This window comes from Poecilia mexicana, unplaced genomic scaffold (genome assembly GCF_051168715.1).
Source record: "Poecilia mexicana isolate PSO_F unplaced genomic scaffold, ASM5116871v1 scaffold_18, whole genome shotgun sequence".
NCBI classification, from domain to species: Eukaryota; Metazoa; Chordata; class Actinopteri; order Cyprinodontiformes; family Poeciliidae; genus Poecilia; species Poecilia mexicana.
Window position 1 is genome coordinate 21367856 of NW_028263387.1, and position 15979 is coordinate 21383834.

At 37.8% G+C, this 15979-nt stretch overlaps 1 protein-coding gene across 3 annotated transcripts in view; it reads right to left on the reverse strand.

Moving 5' to 3' along the window:
- Positions 1-15979, reverse strand: part of LOC148154177 (protein NLRC3-like) — a 40633-nt gene that overhangs the window by 8286 nt on the left and 16368 nt on the right. Inside the window, exons 1-8 of one of the 3 annotated variants that reach the window (XM_088015316.1) lie at positions 15443-15517; positions 13611-13736; positions 13469-13540; positions 12449-12556; positions 9756-9825; positions 9408-9633; positions 807-2601; positions 550-723 (exon numbers count right to left, since the gene is read on the reverse strand). In XM_088015316.1, coding sequence (XP_087871442.1) covers positions 550-723; positions 807-2601; positions 9408-9633; positions 9756-9825; positions 12449-12556; positions 13469-13540; positions 13611-13687 — 2522 coding nt within the window. In that variant the 5' untranslated portion in view covers positions 13688-13736; positions 15443-15517. Of the gene's footprint in view, positions 1-549; positions 724-806; positions 2602-9407; positions 9634-9755; positions 9826-12448; positions 12557-13468; positions 13541-13610; positions 13737-15442; positions 15518-15979 lie in introns of those variants that run through there. The other 2 variants (XM_088015317.1, XM_088015318.1) reach the window with 2 other exon arrangements.

The window sequence follows — 15979 nt, forward strand, 5'->3', positions numbered from 1 at the left end:
TAACTGAAGATATGACATAATACAATATATAATACTCAATAAAATACAAAGACATATCTTATTGTATAGACTAGGTCACCAAATCACTACGTTGCCTGTAGGGATTTTTAATGTCCAGCAGGTGTCAGTATTCAGTGACAGTATAAACAGAATCAATACAGTTTTGCTTTGGGTCGAAACACTTCATGACGTCTCATCCATAGACATCAATACGTAGATGCCTCATGGAGCGTCTACGCTCATAGTTTTAGTTAAACTCGTAGTTTTTAAGTTAATTTTCAGATTGGAGACAAAGACAAACTGTTGTTGCACACAATTAAATTTTTATTATATGTTGCCAGCCACTGGAATCAGATTTTCCTAAATAATATTTCTGCATTTGACAGGGATTTGAATCAGGTGTTTTGGAGCGGAGATGCATCTAAAATATGGAGGACCTGCATTGAGAAACACTGCTCTACAGATTTCCCATTTCATATTTTGATGTTTTAGACATGTTCATAAGTTTGCTAAATATGTAAACAATGGAAGAATGTAAATGTATCTCACCTGAGAATCTCCAGTTCACAGTCTGGACTCTTCAGTCCACTGCACAGCAGCTTCACTCCTGAATCTGTCAGGTCGTTGTTACTCATGTCCAGATCTCTGAGACTAGATTTTGTTGAGCTGAGCAACGAGGACAGAGCTTCACAGCTTCTCTCTGAGAGGTTACACCCACTCAGTCTGAAAGGATCAAAGTAATACTATATATTACTTTTCACTTATTATTATTCTATTTTTATGGAACTTACTAGATCTTTACTTACATAACTGTGTTCATGGCTTCAGCAATTGGCAGCAGTCTCTGAAAAGCATCCTCTGAAGCAGAGTATTTCTTCAGGTCAAATATTTCCAGACCTTTGTCTGATGAAAGCAGGATGAAGTGCAGAGCTGACCACTGAGCAGGAGACAGCTGGTGGGCAGAAAGACTTCCTGTTCGTAGAGATTGTTGGATTTCCTCCACCAGAGACTGATCATTTAGTTCATTCAGGCAGTGGAACAGATTGATGCTTTTCTCAACACATTTTTGGTCATTAATCTTCTCCTTGATGTACTGGGCTGTGTCTTTATTCATTGCTAAGCTTTTCTCTCTCTGTTTCACAAGGCCTCCTAACCAATGCTTATTAGTCTCCAGTGAAAGACCGAGTAGGAAGCGGAGGAACAAGTCGAGATGTCCATCTGAACTCTCTAGGGCCATGTCCACAGCACTCTGGTACATTTCTGTCTCTGAAGGTTCCTGTTTTTCTTTTTCTAAATCCTCAGATTTCATTTCCTCCTTTACCAGCAGATTGACTCCATATTTGATGAAGGTCAGGTGAACATGAAGAGCAGCCAGAAACTCCTGAACACTCAGATGGACGAAGCAGAACACCTTGTTCTGGTACAGCCCTCTCTCTTCTCTGAAGATCTGTGTGAAAACTCCTGAACACACTGAAGCTGCTCTGATATCGATGCCACACTCTGCCAGGTCTGATTCATAGAAGATCAGGTTTCTTTTCAGCAGCTGATCAAAAGCCAGTTTTCCCAGAGACTCGATCATCTTCCTGCTCTCTGGACTCCAGTGTGAATCTGTCTCAGCTCCTCCATCGTACTTGATGACCTTCAGTTTGGTCTGAACCACCAGGAACTGGATGTACATCTCAGTCAGGGTCTTTGGCAGATCTTCTCCATCTTTCTTGTTCAACATGTCTTCCACAACTGTAGCAGTGATCCAGCAGAAGATTGGGATGTGGCACATGATGTGGAGGCTTCTGGATTTCTTTACATGGGAGATTACCATTCTGGCCTGCTTCTTATATCTAAACCTTTTAGTGAAGTACTCGTCTTTCTGTGGGTCAGTGAATCCTCTGATCTCTGTCATCATGTCAACAAACTCAGCAGGGATCTGATTGGCTGCTGCAGGTCTTGTGGTTATCCAGAGGTGAGCTTTGGGAAGCAGGTTCCCTCTGATGAGGTTTGTCAGAAGAACATCCACTGAGGTGGACTTTGTTACATCTGTCAGGATCTCATTGTTGTGGAAGTCCAGTGGAAGTCGACTCTCATCCAAGCCATCAAAGATGAACACAACCTTTAACTCTTCAAACCTGGAGATTCCTTTGGTTTCACTAAAAAAGTGGTGAACAAACTCCACCAAGCTGAACTGTTCATCTTTTAACAGATTCAGTTCTCTGAACATGAATGGAAACATGAACTGGACGTCCTGGTTGGTTTGGTCTTCTGCCCAGTCCAGAGTGAACTTCTGAGTCAGGACTGTTTTCCCAATGCCAGCCACTCCCTTTGTCATCACTGTTCTGATTGGTTCATCTCTTCCAGGTGAGGGTTTAAATATGTCTTCATGTCTAATTGCTGTTTCTGGCCTGTCTGGTTTCCAGGACACTGATTCAATCTGTCTGACCTCATGTTCATTATTGACCTCTCCAGATTCTCCCTCTGTGATGTAGAGCTCTGTGTAGATCTGATTCAGAAAGGTTTGAGTTCCTGATTTAGTGATTCCTTCAAACACAGACTGGAATTTCTCCTTTAGGTTAGACTTTAGAGTTTGCTGGCTTGTGATGAGTGATTCTATGAAACAAAAACAGAAAATAATGTAATTTAAGAGTGATTTTGTCATGTTTCTGTGGGGGACTGAAACACAAAGAGCTGCTGGAAATGAGTTTTGAAGTTTTAATGAGAAGAGTTGAAGTTGTTCTGGCTGCAAGGGGTGGTCATATTGAACCCTATGGATTAAGAATGGGATGTCATTTGAGCTCGTATATGAGTGAGGCCAAGGAAGCAAATAATTTCTTCAGTATAGTGTATTTCTCGGTTTCAGATGACGTAGCATTGACGTCATCCAATGCACATGGAGGCCCAGAAATAAATGCAGGACGTCTGCTTCTGTTGATACAGCATCAAAATGCCTAAAGTCTGTGTTCTGTATGGTTGATCCAAATGTTCAAATAGAGAAAGATAAATGCTAGTTTCTTGTTTTTCGAAGGTAGTTGGTCATAAGGGAGTTAATCTTTAAAAAATGTACCAAAAACAGACGAGAAAAGTGGATCAATAATTTACAGCTAAAAACAGGAGGTGTGGAAACTAACAATGCCAGAGTTTGCAGCACCACTTCCTAACTGGTAACGATCGCATCGTTTAAATTGTATTTTCTGATATTTTGTTGGACAGTTGGACAGAAGTGACTCAATTCCGATTTTTTGGCAATTCCCATTTTTTTGCCGGGGTCGTTCACACTGCCAGTAAATGCGACCTGTATGCGTTCTGCAGTGTAAACGGGCAACGACCTGAAAGTGTCCCGCATGCGCAGTAGAGGGCGCTATAGCGTCAGCGTTCTAAGTGTTCTGCCAACCGCCATAAAAAGAAGAAGTGCTCAGTGTTTGCGGAAGTAAACATGGAGGCTAACGGTGGAGCTTAGCTTACATATTTGAAGTTGTTATCCGCCCGGAGCAGCATATTAACAACTTAATCTTCATAAAATCCGTCATGGTTGTTGTTTTTCTTCCCGCTTGCACGTATCAGGACGCAAAATAGTGAGATTTGTTGAGAATCAGTGACGTTCAGTTCGGATGAATGTGGCCAGGACGTTGGGTGGCATTTGAATCGGATACGTGTCGGATATGGGTCACATTTGAAATAGAATCCGACCTGTGCTGTTCACACTACCATGAAAAGATTGGATACAGGTCGCATTACGTCAAAAAAAAAAATCGGAATTGAGTCACTTCAGGCTGCAGTAAACACACCCTTACTTAATAAGACAAGCATTCATATGTAAGGCAAGATATATTATTTTTATGCCCTAGCTTGGTTGTAAACAGAGTGCTAACGTTGTTAGCAGCTCAGTGCCGAGTCACGGACAGAAAATATAATCTTTATTCGGTGGGACTTTAATGCTAAAGAAAAAAAGAAAAAAGCTAAATAAATTCAATATAACCTACCCAGCCATGCAGTCACAGTGAGCTGTTACTATTCCCCCACATGGAGGTTTTTGTAGATCGGTGAGAATCGTTGACCTACATTGGAACTGAATCCAGCGTTCACTCAACATTAATGTACAACTCCAGCATGAATTTGGGTTTTCAGAAGCTAAATAAATTATTTACCAGGAGATCCAAGAACATAGAAATAACATGGGTTAGCTTGTTGTTAGCGATAGCATTGTTATAGTAGACTAATTACTTAAAATAGCACAATTCACAGTGTTGTAGTATTCGAGATCGGTCTTGGTCTCGAGACCGGTCTCGAGACCATTTTTTGATGGTCTCGGACTCGACCGCATTTGGTCTCGGTCTTGTCTCGGTCTCGGGCGCTGAGGACTCGGCATTTTCTTTCAAGACCAGTCGAGACCGCAACTGTGAAAATATCACTAAACGTACAGCATACTGTCCAGTTTATTTGTTAACATCTTCATTTTCAGTGGATACAAAACGCACCGATTAAAATCCAACCAATAACGTGACCTGCTAATTACGTGTTTCGGTTTCTCCTCCCTCTCTCCCCCCCACCTTTCACTCGGACGCGGCGCTCCAAGGCATGCGCAGTGGTTTTCTCTCAGCGGCAGAAGATGTCTGTCTAATCGTCAGTAATATAATAGCTACTGACTAATACAATAGCGCTGCATAAATCATAAGAAATCAGATGGCTATAGCTAACTCAGGAGCGCTTCCGCTTTCACAGACGGTGGGGACAACATTTAACTTTTTTCATCACTTAGAAAAGTAGCTCAAAGAAAGGTAAGCTCCGTTGATGTGGTGTTAGCAAAGCTAGCTGTATAGAGACACAAGCATTTGTGATGGAAAAAAAGTCACTCACTGCGCTTAATTATTGTGTGGAGATGTTGACTGACTTGTCGCATGTATGGGACAACGCTGTGTCCAAAAGTCTAAAATATATAGATGCGACATTCAGGAACAGTACGATTCATCTGCTCATCTCTTTACTTATTAGATAAGACTGGAGTGTCACTGAGAGCCGTTGTTCTATCAGATTACCATACGCTGTCAGAATAGCATACATGCAGTGAGTACCATGCCTGCGCATTAAGAAGTCCGACAGTCAGAGGAGTTGTCAGTTCATCATACGCAACAAGTTATGACTAAAATAAGTCATTAAATTGTTTTCCATGATAACTATATAGATATACATGCATTGTCGTGGTTTCAAAGTGTATTTAAAGCAAGGTCTGGCTGCAGCTGCAGTCAACTACAACACACGCCCCTGTAAAACTCATTAACTTATTTAGCCGCTAAGTCAGGATGCCATACAACTGTTAATAAAGTGTATGATGATCTACATCATGATTCTATGTTGCTAATTAAATAAAATTATATGGTAATGACGTGTCTGACAAATATAGCCGTGAGTTCGTCCTAAGCGTATGACGATCTGACAGCATATGCTGACCTGACAGAACACTCTTCTTTGTTCTTGTAATCCTCTGCGTACAATGCAGTAGCTATCATTATTTTATTTCATTATGTACATTGATATTTTTTTAAATTAACAAATAAATAAAACACTAGAACGAAAGAGCACACAGAGCATGCACATTGCTCTTAGACTGTTTTCGTTCAAAGTGGCAGCTGTAATGGTAGTCTGCCATGGTGTCAGACTACCTGGCTTCATGTAGCGGGAGAGAGGGTGAGAACAGTCACAGTGAGTGTCTTATGCTTGGTTACTTCTTGCTTGTTGCTCCTTGGTCAGTGTTCATAGTTGAGTATCAGAGCATTGCCTCAATTGCTATGTTTAATGGTGCAGACAGTGGTGGTTTCTGACATGAGCAACATGGGCAAACGCCCAGGGTGTTACCTTTTTGGGGATGGCACAAGACCGCCGTGGATTGTAGCACAGAGATAGAAGCAAAGCAGAACAAAGAGTTTATTCTGCTTTTAATATTGGTTAAACTTATTAAGTATTTAATATCTAGGTGTTTTTATGGGAATATGGACCTTTCAGATCAATTTGAGAAGCAATTTTGATCATATTTCACATTTTATCGTATCATGTAGCATGGGGTGCTGGTCTTGGTCTTGACTCAGACTCGACTTCCCTCGGTCTTGGTCTTGACTTGGTCTCGGACTCTAAAAGTCTTGGTCTTGTCTCGGTGTCGATACACTCTGGTCTTGGTCTTGTCTTGGTCTCGGGTTAGGTGGTCTTGACCACAACACTGACAATTCACTACTCACCTGTTAGAAACAAGGTGACAGTCATGTAATGCTTCTTTTGATCCTAAATGCTTGACCCGACCTGAAACTAACCTGAGCCAACCTCAGCCAGATGAAAGCTTTCTTCTGGCTCATTGTATAACATGGGGTCTGCAGCTCCAGGTAGTTAGTTATGTGGATCACCTCGATGCAGGTAAATCATCAAGATTATAAGTTAAGTAATTTTTAGAGAGATAATATGGATCATGTCCTACATATACTCATATTTTTTCATGATACTTAGTCTGTACCAGCCTATTTAGGGCATTATCGTACTCGTGATCCATTTTCCTCTGTTTTGAACAGGAGAAATCAACTTCCGGTCCTCCATCTGAATTGTGCATGTAATCAGGGTCACTTGTCTGAAACCCAGCGTAACCTGGTTGTAATTCTCTTTTGTTATTATTACACAAAATGTCTTTTTTTTTATAGTCTTGTTCCTCATCTTACTGAAACACCTCTGTCATTGTTTTAACGTGTTACTTTAAGATCGGAAGCCCCTCCTTTCTATTTCTTCTTCTGTGGTATTATCTTTAAATTGTTTACGCCCCTTAGCCCCTCCCCTTTTGTCATGTTGTCCAGCAGGAGAGGTGTGTGCGTTTTGTTTCCATCTGTAGCCCCTAGTTATAAACCATGCTCTTAAGGCCTTTTAATATTTACAAAAATATTTACAAGAAACTTGTATTATTGTTTTTGTACATTTTTGTCCCGAGTGATTATATAAATGCGGGGAGCGGTTACTGTTGTGAATAGCGTGAGAAAAAATGAGAAAAATGGAAAGCCGAAGCTTTTCTGGAGAGGACTTGTGTTAAATACATTCAATTTATTTATAGATCTATTAAGTTAATTTTTGTTTTATACTTTTGTTTTGTGTAGGACTTGGAGCGGGCAACCTTTAACACAGTTGTTTTGTCTTTGTATTCTCGTCAGAAATAAACCGAGAATCATCCTTTTAAAAGATAAACTGTGTCACGGCCTGTTCACTCGATAACCAGCACAAAGCAGAAAAGGATCTGGTTAGACCAGCAATACTATGCTTTAGAAATTCAATTTTTGTCTTTTATATAACAAAATAAAGAATACAGTTTGGAAACTAAAACATTTTTTTCATTGTCAGTTATCTTTTCTCCATATTCCTTAATGGAATATTTCTTAATATTTCTAGGAAAAATTAAGAAATATTTCTTAATGGAAATATTTCCATAAAAATGGAAATCAAATTCCATACTTCTCGTTACTGGGTAAGAGAATTAGCCAGTTTTCCAAGCGAGATCCTAGTAGGGGTTAATATCCAGTCCAACAAAGTCCAACAAACCCTTCTAGGGTCCCATAGAAGGGTTTTCATTATGCCCATTTTTGTTTCAACATTTGAAGTTCATATGTTTATCGTAGCCTAGTGTTATAGTACTTGAGATCGGTCTTGGTCTTGAGACCATTTGTTGATGGTCTCGGTCTCGTCTCGGACTCGACCACATTTGGTCTCGGTCTTGCGTGTTGAGGACTCGGCATTATATTTAAATATCAGTCAAGACCACAACTACGGAAACATCCCTAAATTGCCAGCATATTGTTCAGTTTATTTGTTAACATCTTTGTTTTTACTGGATGCAAAACGTGCCGATTAGAATCTAAGCAATAATGTAACTTACTAATTACATGTTTCTTTCCTCCCCCCACTCCACACCTTTCTCTCACACACAGCACTCCAAGACATGCGAATTGGTTTTCTCTGAGCAACAGAAGATGTCTGTTTGTTTTAATTGTCATAACAGAATTCTGCTATGCAAATCATAAGATATGGCAACATGTAAATTCAGCAGTACTTCACTTTTACAGATGGTGGGGACTACGTCTAACTTTTATTGTCACTTAGAAAGGAAGCTTTAAAGAAAGATAAGCTCTGTGGACGTGATGTTAGCAAAGCTAGCTGTGCAGTGACACATGTTGCATCTGCGATGAAAAAAAGTTGTCACTCATGCGCTGAATTATTGTTTGGAGGTTTTGACTGAGGTGTCGCATATACGGGACAACGCTGTGACCAAAGTCTGCAGTATGTGATGTGACATTCAGGAACGATTCAATTCTTCTGGACGGATCTTTACTAAAAACAATAGGACTACAGCCTCACTGAGAGCCGTTCTTTGTTTTTGTAATGCTCTATGACATATGATGTTCTAATCACCAAGTGATTAGAACATCAGGAAAAAGGAGCACGAGAAACTGGAGAAATACAAGGGCCTCAGAGAGGAACTGGAGAAGGCATGGAAGGTGAAGACCACAGTGGTGCCTGGGCATATATATATATATATATATATATATATATATATATATATATATATGTGTGTGAGAGAGAGAGAAAGAGAGAGAAAAAGACAGAGAGAGCACTCAGAGCATGCTCATTGCTTTTGATTGCTTTCGTCAGCAGATGTTACAACACTGTGCACTGCCTACGTAGCTTCATGCAGTGGGACAAAGAGTGAGAAAGTCAAGGGGCGCTCTTGCTTGGTTACTTCTTGCTTGTTGCTCCTTGGTCAGTGTTCATAGTTTAGTGTTTACAGTCAGTGCATTGCCTTAATTGCAATGTTTAATAGTGCAGACAGTGATGGTTACTGACATGGACAACATGGGCAATTGGGATGGCATGAGACCTCTGTGGATTGTGGCACAGAGATGGAAGCAAAGCAGAATGAAGAAGAGTTTGAATTAATGATGATGTTGGTTAAATTTATTTCTTGCTCCATCTAAGTGTTTTTATAAGAATGTGGATCTTTCAGATCAATTTGAGAATCTATTTTGATCATATTTCACATTTTACTGTCATGTAGCACGAGGTGCTAGTCGGTCTTGGAGCCGACTTGGTCTCGGGTTAGAAGGTCTCGACTACAACATGATTGCAGCCTAATTTTTTCCTTTTTTTTCACAAAATCTAATTTTCTATTTTTTTTAATGTATTAGAGTACTTTTGTGTTAAAACCAAATAAAAATTGTTTTGAGGAAAATGACAAAAAATATAATTGCAAGATTTAATTTTAGGTTTCATCAGAATAAAGGTTAAATCTATTAAATTCTTGTAGACTTCATGTTTTTTGAAGGTATCTATACCTGGTGTCAACTACAATAAGTCTTTAATGATCTCTTGTTCCACCATTTCTGTAGAAGAATATCTCTTACTGCTCTGCAGAAGGTCAGCCAGGTCATCCAGATTCATCATTCTCAAGAAGTCAACGGTGATCTTTAAAAACGCCTCTCTGCTGCTGCTGCTCCTCTGCTTCTCATCCTTGTTTCCAGACACACCCTCCTCCTCCTCCTCATCCTCATCTGGATAATCTGAACTCAAGACCTTCTGGATCTCCTTCAGCTCGTCCTTCACAAACATAACAATCTTCTTCTCCAGTTCCTAAAGCAGAATAAGACATGAAACACCCCTCTGAAAAAATCTGAGACAATGAAATTATCTCTGAAGTGCAGTAAAAAATTAATTAACAGAAGAGGTTAAAAAAGTATCTAATATATACAGACCATAAATATGGAGCCCAGCTGCATTTGAGACTCATGTGGAGGCTGATCAACGTCTGGGCTCTGATCGAATCTATGGAGAAATCATGAGCTTAATATATAACAATGAATATGAGCATTGGAGTACTGCGAGATATCTTGTACAGCACTACTTTATATATAGGAATAAATAAGTCTGTGTTTTCCTCTCTTAGCTGCTTGTATGCTCATATATATACGCACATGTAAGGATAAAGGAAACGACACATCAGGGAATGCCCTGTTTAGGATGTATCTTAGATAGAGGCTTACAAAAGGAACCAGAAACTGACAATCAATAGCAAAATTATTTAATCGTAACATATCTGTGAATCCTGATTTTCTAAGTTAAGCTAAATTAATACATAAATAGTTCCAAGTGGAAACATTGGTGATATGGATATACTCAGACAGCAACAAGTTACACTAACACTTTAAGCTGCTTAGTCTACTTGATTACTTCTAATTTTTGAGTTTACAATGAATGATGTGATTGCTTTTATAAAATAGCAATCACACCACTGATGGTCTGTAATTGTTTATGATAAAACTTTTGGCCTCCTATGTACCATATTTAGCTGACGAAAACCAGCATTACTAAGAAAAAGTAACTGAATGATCTCTGAAAACAAGATTTGCTGACAGACGACTGCGGCTTGTTTTAGTACCAGATCTACTTAACATGGGGATATTTAAGTAAGACAGATCAAAAGGGAATATTTGGAAACAAGTCAAAAATCTTACAGTTTTAATAAACACAATCCTAAAACTGAGGTGTTGAGATAAAACTTTTAATCCAAGTCTGCTTAGAAAATAAAATAAACTGGACACATTGAAGTAATGAATAATGGCTCATAAGATGGTTTGATGTTAACAAATTGGCCTTTAATGCTAAATTCTTGAGTTATGCTTGTTTTTTGTTTTCTTTTATGAGAACAAAGCACAGGAGGAAATTATAGAGACAAAACCTAAGCTATAAAATCTAAAACATTTCATAGTCAATCTTGAACTCAAGACTGGATTTGGAAAATTCCTAAAAACCTCAAAATATATTTAGTCTTTTAGCAGTTATCTTATAAATAATAAGTCATCAAATTGATTCCAAATTGATAATTTGACCAGGTTTTCAGGGGGAAGAGGAATAAGCCCCAATATCAGGCCAAATTATATGCATAAAATGAGCTACTGGATTTGATAAAAATCCAGTTAATATTCAATATCAAATTAACTGATCTTACATCCTCATTTCATTGTGCTCATTGGTTTTCCTTTTTGTAAGGTTTTCCTCCACAGGTGCTACTTTACTTCTTTGTTTCCTCTTTCTCCTTTAATTAGCAATGTGCTCATCATGTTTGATCTTCTTGGTTTGAGAATCATATTGAATTTGGTTACTTATTGATATCATTAATGCTTTGACACCTTGAGAATAAATAAATCTGTGTTTTCCTCCATCTCTATTAGCTGCTTGCACGCATGTAAAGCTAAGGCTAAAGAACATGACACACTAGGGAACATCCTCTTTATGGTGTAGCTTAGATAGAACGATATAAAAGGAATCAGAAACTGTAGTTAGACGCCATTTGCTGTAGTCTCCCTGATAGGTATATTCTTTAACCTACATAAAGAAAAGAACCACAGACAACGTATATGAGTTTCAACCAAAACTTCTGCAGAGGGAGAAGACACAGTGAACTGCTTCTCCAAGCCGCTCACCATGTGTTCTGCTCTCCTTCCGCGTGAGCCCCTGTTTTATTGTCAAAGCAGAGAAAACAAACGCCCACAGGGAGCAAGCAGGAAAAACAACAGAGGTCATAAAACATTTCACCCAAACAACTAGCAACCCAGTTCCAGGTGTGATATCTGAACTACGGTCTGAGCCCGGTTCAAATCTTGGTCAAACTGTCAACCAAGAGGGAGGATAAACAAGATATACAAAATACGACTTCACACAGGCAGTTCCTAAGTTAGGGGGTATTCTGGTTGATAAGAAGGTACCTGTGGACACGTAATTTAAGGTCTGGGAAACACAAAGTTAACTGTTTCACATGAAGATGAACAGGCAGTTGTGACCTCCAGGTCAGTTCATACACACAACACTTTAAACTGAAAGTCACAACAATTTATAGAACATTAGACTGAATATGAACTAAAGTAACAACAAAATGATAATACTAAAAAATCTCTATCACTCCCATAAGGAAACATGGCGCTGGACCAACGCTGCATTTTGGTCTTAATAAATTGGATTGATGATTTAAACTCGCTGACTCTTCTTAAACCTCAGACATTATAATATAATATATACTGAAGTCTGTACGCAGGAAAGCCTGCAAACAGTTTGCTGAAGACATTTCAACAAAGGACATGGATTACTGGATCTTTACATGCAGTCTCAAGTACTAGTGGATTTCAGCTTTTCAGATAGACCACTGTATATTGAATCTGATGTTGTTATTACTGAGATTTTCTAATATCATGCAGCCCTGAAGTTACCCTTAAAGAGCAGTGCATTGTTTAAATGGTTTTATTAGTGATGGATTTGCAATAAATTATTTTGATAAGGAAAACAGTTATATTATATTCCACCTCTAAGACATAAAAGAAATAAAAGTTGCCATTTTGGACTGAAAACCTTTCAGTGGGTCTCATATTACACAGAACATTTTCATGAATCTCACCTCACTGCATCTGAAGGTTGGTCAATGTTAAAAAGAAGTACTGCATCTTTTGACTTGGTGCTCTTGAAGGACAGACAGCTTGGTCCAGGTTCTTGTTCCTGTTGTTTCCTGTGGATGAGAATGTCAGTCCAGTCAGACGCCTCTTTTATTTCCTGTCAGAAATAAACTTCTTGGATTAATAAATCTACAGTGTGAATGAAAACCATTCACCACTGTGGACATTTTAGCCTTTTATTGCTTTTGCAAAGCATCATGATCCAACAATTACAGGCTTTATTTTATTAACAAAAAAAAATCTCCTTAAAGTTGTAATATGTAACTTTTACAAAACATGTTTTTTACATATTTGTTAAGCTGTCACCATGTTATGATAATATGATAAGAGAGCCAATCTGTGAAAAGATCAGACTCCTCCAACTATCTAAAAAATGCAACGCTGCCAGTCAAAATGAACCAATAAGAGCCTGGAGGAAGGTCTTAGTGCTGTCAATTAACCTTGTGTATGTGCTGCTTAATGTGCTAATGGCAGAGAAACAAATTACCAAGACAGGAAATCTGTTTATGACCATGATAACTATCATCAGCAATCCTAGCAGACTCTGCCAACAGGTAGAAGCTAAAAGCTAAGAACATTGCTACAGCTAGCTGAGGACAGGATGGATGAGCAGCACATACACAGGAATAATTGACAGCACTAAGAGCAGCTTAATTTTTTTATAGATTGTCTCATACCATACGGTCACAACATATTCACAGTTTCAACAAATATTTAAAAGACATTTTTTATTAAAGTTACATGTTGCAGTTTTAACGTCAAAGTGAAACCTGATTTCTACAAAATAAAATGTAACTTTTTACATGCACCTTGATTTCAACAATACATGTTTCATTCCTATGGATAATAATGGTCTTCCAATACATACCACTTCCCATAGGAGCAGAATGTGCCGACATGTGAAAGATGAATTACTTTACATTGATTCAGTTACATTTTACACATGTGATTCAGCTACAGCTAACCTCTTTGTAGCAGAAAGCTGGTTCAGGTCAGACTGGCCAGACTCCATATCAGATTCTCTTTCAGTCTGATTTCTGCAAGTAAAGTTGGTTTAATGATGGGAGTGCTGATCCTGACAAAGTGATGCAGAGACAGACATCTCACCTCTTGTCCTCTGGTTTCTTACATAAAGTGGTTTCAGAGAAAGGAGCTTCCTCTTCCTTGTCCTCAGACGTCTCCATGTTGCCAAATTCAGATCAATACCAGCTTAGACACACAGTCCACCTTAATCTGCAGAAAGACAGACTCCACATTGAAACTAATGTGTTGGGATTTTAGCCATAGATCAACACAATGTTAATAAAATGACACACGGCTTTCAAATGGTTCACAAACAAAACTCTGAAAACTGCAGTGAGCACAAATATTAAGCTCTATTTAGCATAAAACCTCTAAATGAAATCTAGTGCCATCAGAGTTTCTTTTAGAGAACAAATCGTTTCATGAAGACCAAAGAACACAGCAGGTTTGGTTTAAAGATGTGGAAAAGTTTAAAGCAGAATTAGAAAATGAAACAATAGACAAAGAGTTGAACATTTCATGGAGCTCTGAAATAAACCAGACAGACAGGTTGTGTCTGTTTATGGAAAAACTGGTTATAGGCAGTTTAGTAGAAAGGCACTGATAGTCATGTACTCCACAAATCTACTTTTTAGATCTTTAAAAGAAAAATCTAATTAAATTATGTGGAAGTTTTGTAGGTTCAACGTAACTTTCATGATTTACAGGTGTTTAGATTTTTAGTTTTGTTGTTTCCAGTTCAGATTGTGATTTTTCTCCTTTATTTCGGTCTTTCTTTTCCTGTTCTTCATTCAGTGACGTTAACTAGCCAGAAATTTTACTCATGTAAGAGTAGCGATACTTCTTAATAACATTACTCAAGTAAATATAAAATGTATGGTGTAGAAAAACAACTCCTAAAAGTAAATGTTTCCAAAAAGTTCCTAAAGTAAATGTTTCCAAAAAGTTCCTAAAGTAAATGTTTCCAAAAAGTTTCTAAAGTAAATGTAACTAACCCTCCTCTGATATGTTCAGTCCTAAAAACAAAATGTTTAGAGATCTTCAGTTAAACATAATTTTTGACACACCTAGCAACAGTCAAGTTAGTATTTAAAAACTTTTTGAAGGAGAAATTGATCACTTCTTTGTAAAAGTCGTTATTTTTCTCAATCCACCATTTTGTTTTACCACAGGAGCAGCAGCTGTAAAGCAATTTAGTTCAAGATTTATAGAAACCTTTGCATAATTGTAGATGTTGGACTAAGACTAATTTAGCACCGTTTATCTTTGGAGCAGTAATAAACAATTATTTGGTTGCAATAATTTATCACCTACATCCTCCGGAGGCTGTATGAGTTAAAGTTGATCTGAGGGACAAAGTTTAATATTTTTGGTGTATTTATAGTTTTCCATTCATTAAATGTCTGATGGAAACGTTCATAACAAAGGAACATAAGTTATTTTAATATTTTACCAACCATGAAGAACACAACCTTTAATAAGGGTCACATAAATACTTATATCGACCATTAATGAATAAATGTGTTAAATACGATCAGCTCTCAACAGTTCTTGTCTTTAGCGACGTATTTTTACACAGAGACCAGAAGTTAAAATGGCTCGTCTTCATCCTGCACGTAAATCTGCATTAATTCATAATTAATATATATTTACAAGTTTAACAGCAACAACAATAAAAACGACTGACGTTTAAACGCAGAGAATCAATAAACCTAAAAATTGTTCTGAGACTAAATTCTGTTTGGATAAAACAAAATGGCGAAAATGAACGAGGCTTCTTGACCCGTTTTCATTTATTCCTCCTGACTGAACAGCTGCTGAGTCCGTAACATGAAATAAATCATAAAGAGGAATCCAATGATGGATTAATTATTATTATTTATACAGCTGCGTCCGCAACGAATAGATTATCTTACCTTGGAGGTTGATGGAAAATAATCTGCGCAACAGAAACACAGGTGAAAGTGAAACTTTAGTGTCTGTTTTTTAACGACACGACAGGTGAATATTCACCTGTTAGGAATACTATGGCAGGCCGTTTTAATATATAATCGGTTTCGTCCGCTTAACTCTACATCCCAGATATCTAACAAGAAATACATTTTGACTATTCTGAATAGTAATTTAGGATATCTCCATTTACATTCTGACTTGTAAAAATAATTCAAGATCTTCAGTTACATTTTGATGTATCAAAGCAAGGCCTTAAATATTAAATGGCATGATTTACCATTTGAAGGCTCACACAACTGTAAGTTAAGGTATCTTGAGCTTAAATATGACTAATCAAATTCTTTAGATTTCATAATATAGAAATAGCTCAGTAATGTGGAGAACGCAAATTTCGCATACTTAAAGAATGCTTCATAAATCTGCAAAAAATCTCCAATTTGTTTGATTAAAAACATTGTGTGCACAGAATGCATTTAAAAACAGCTTAGAAGTGTGAAAAG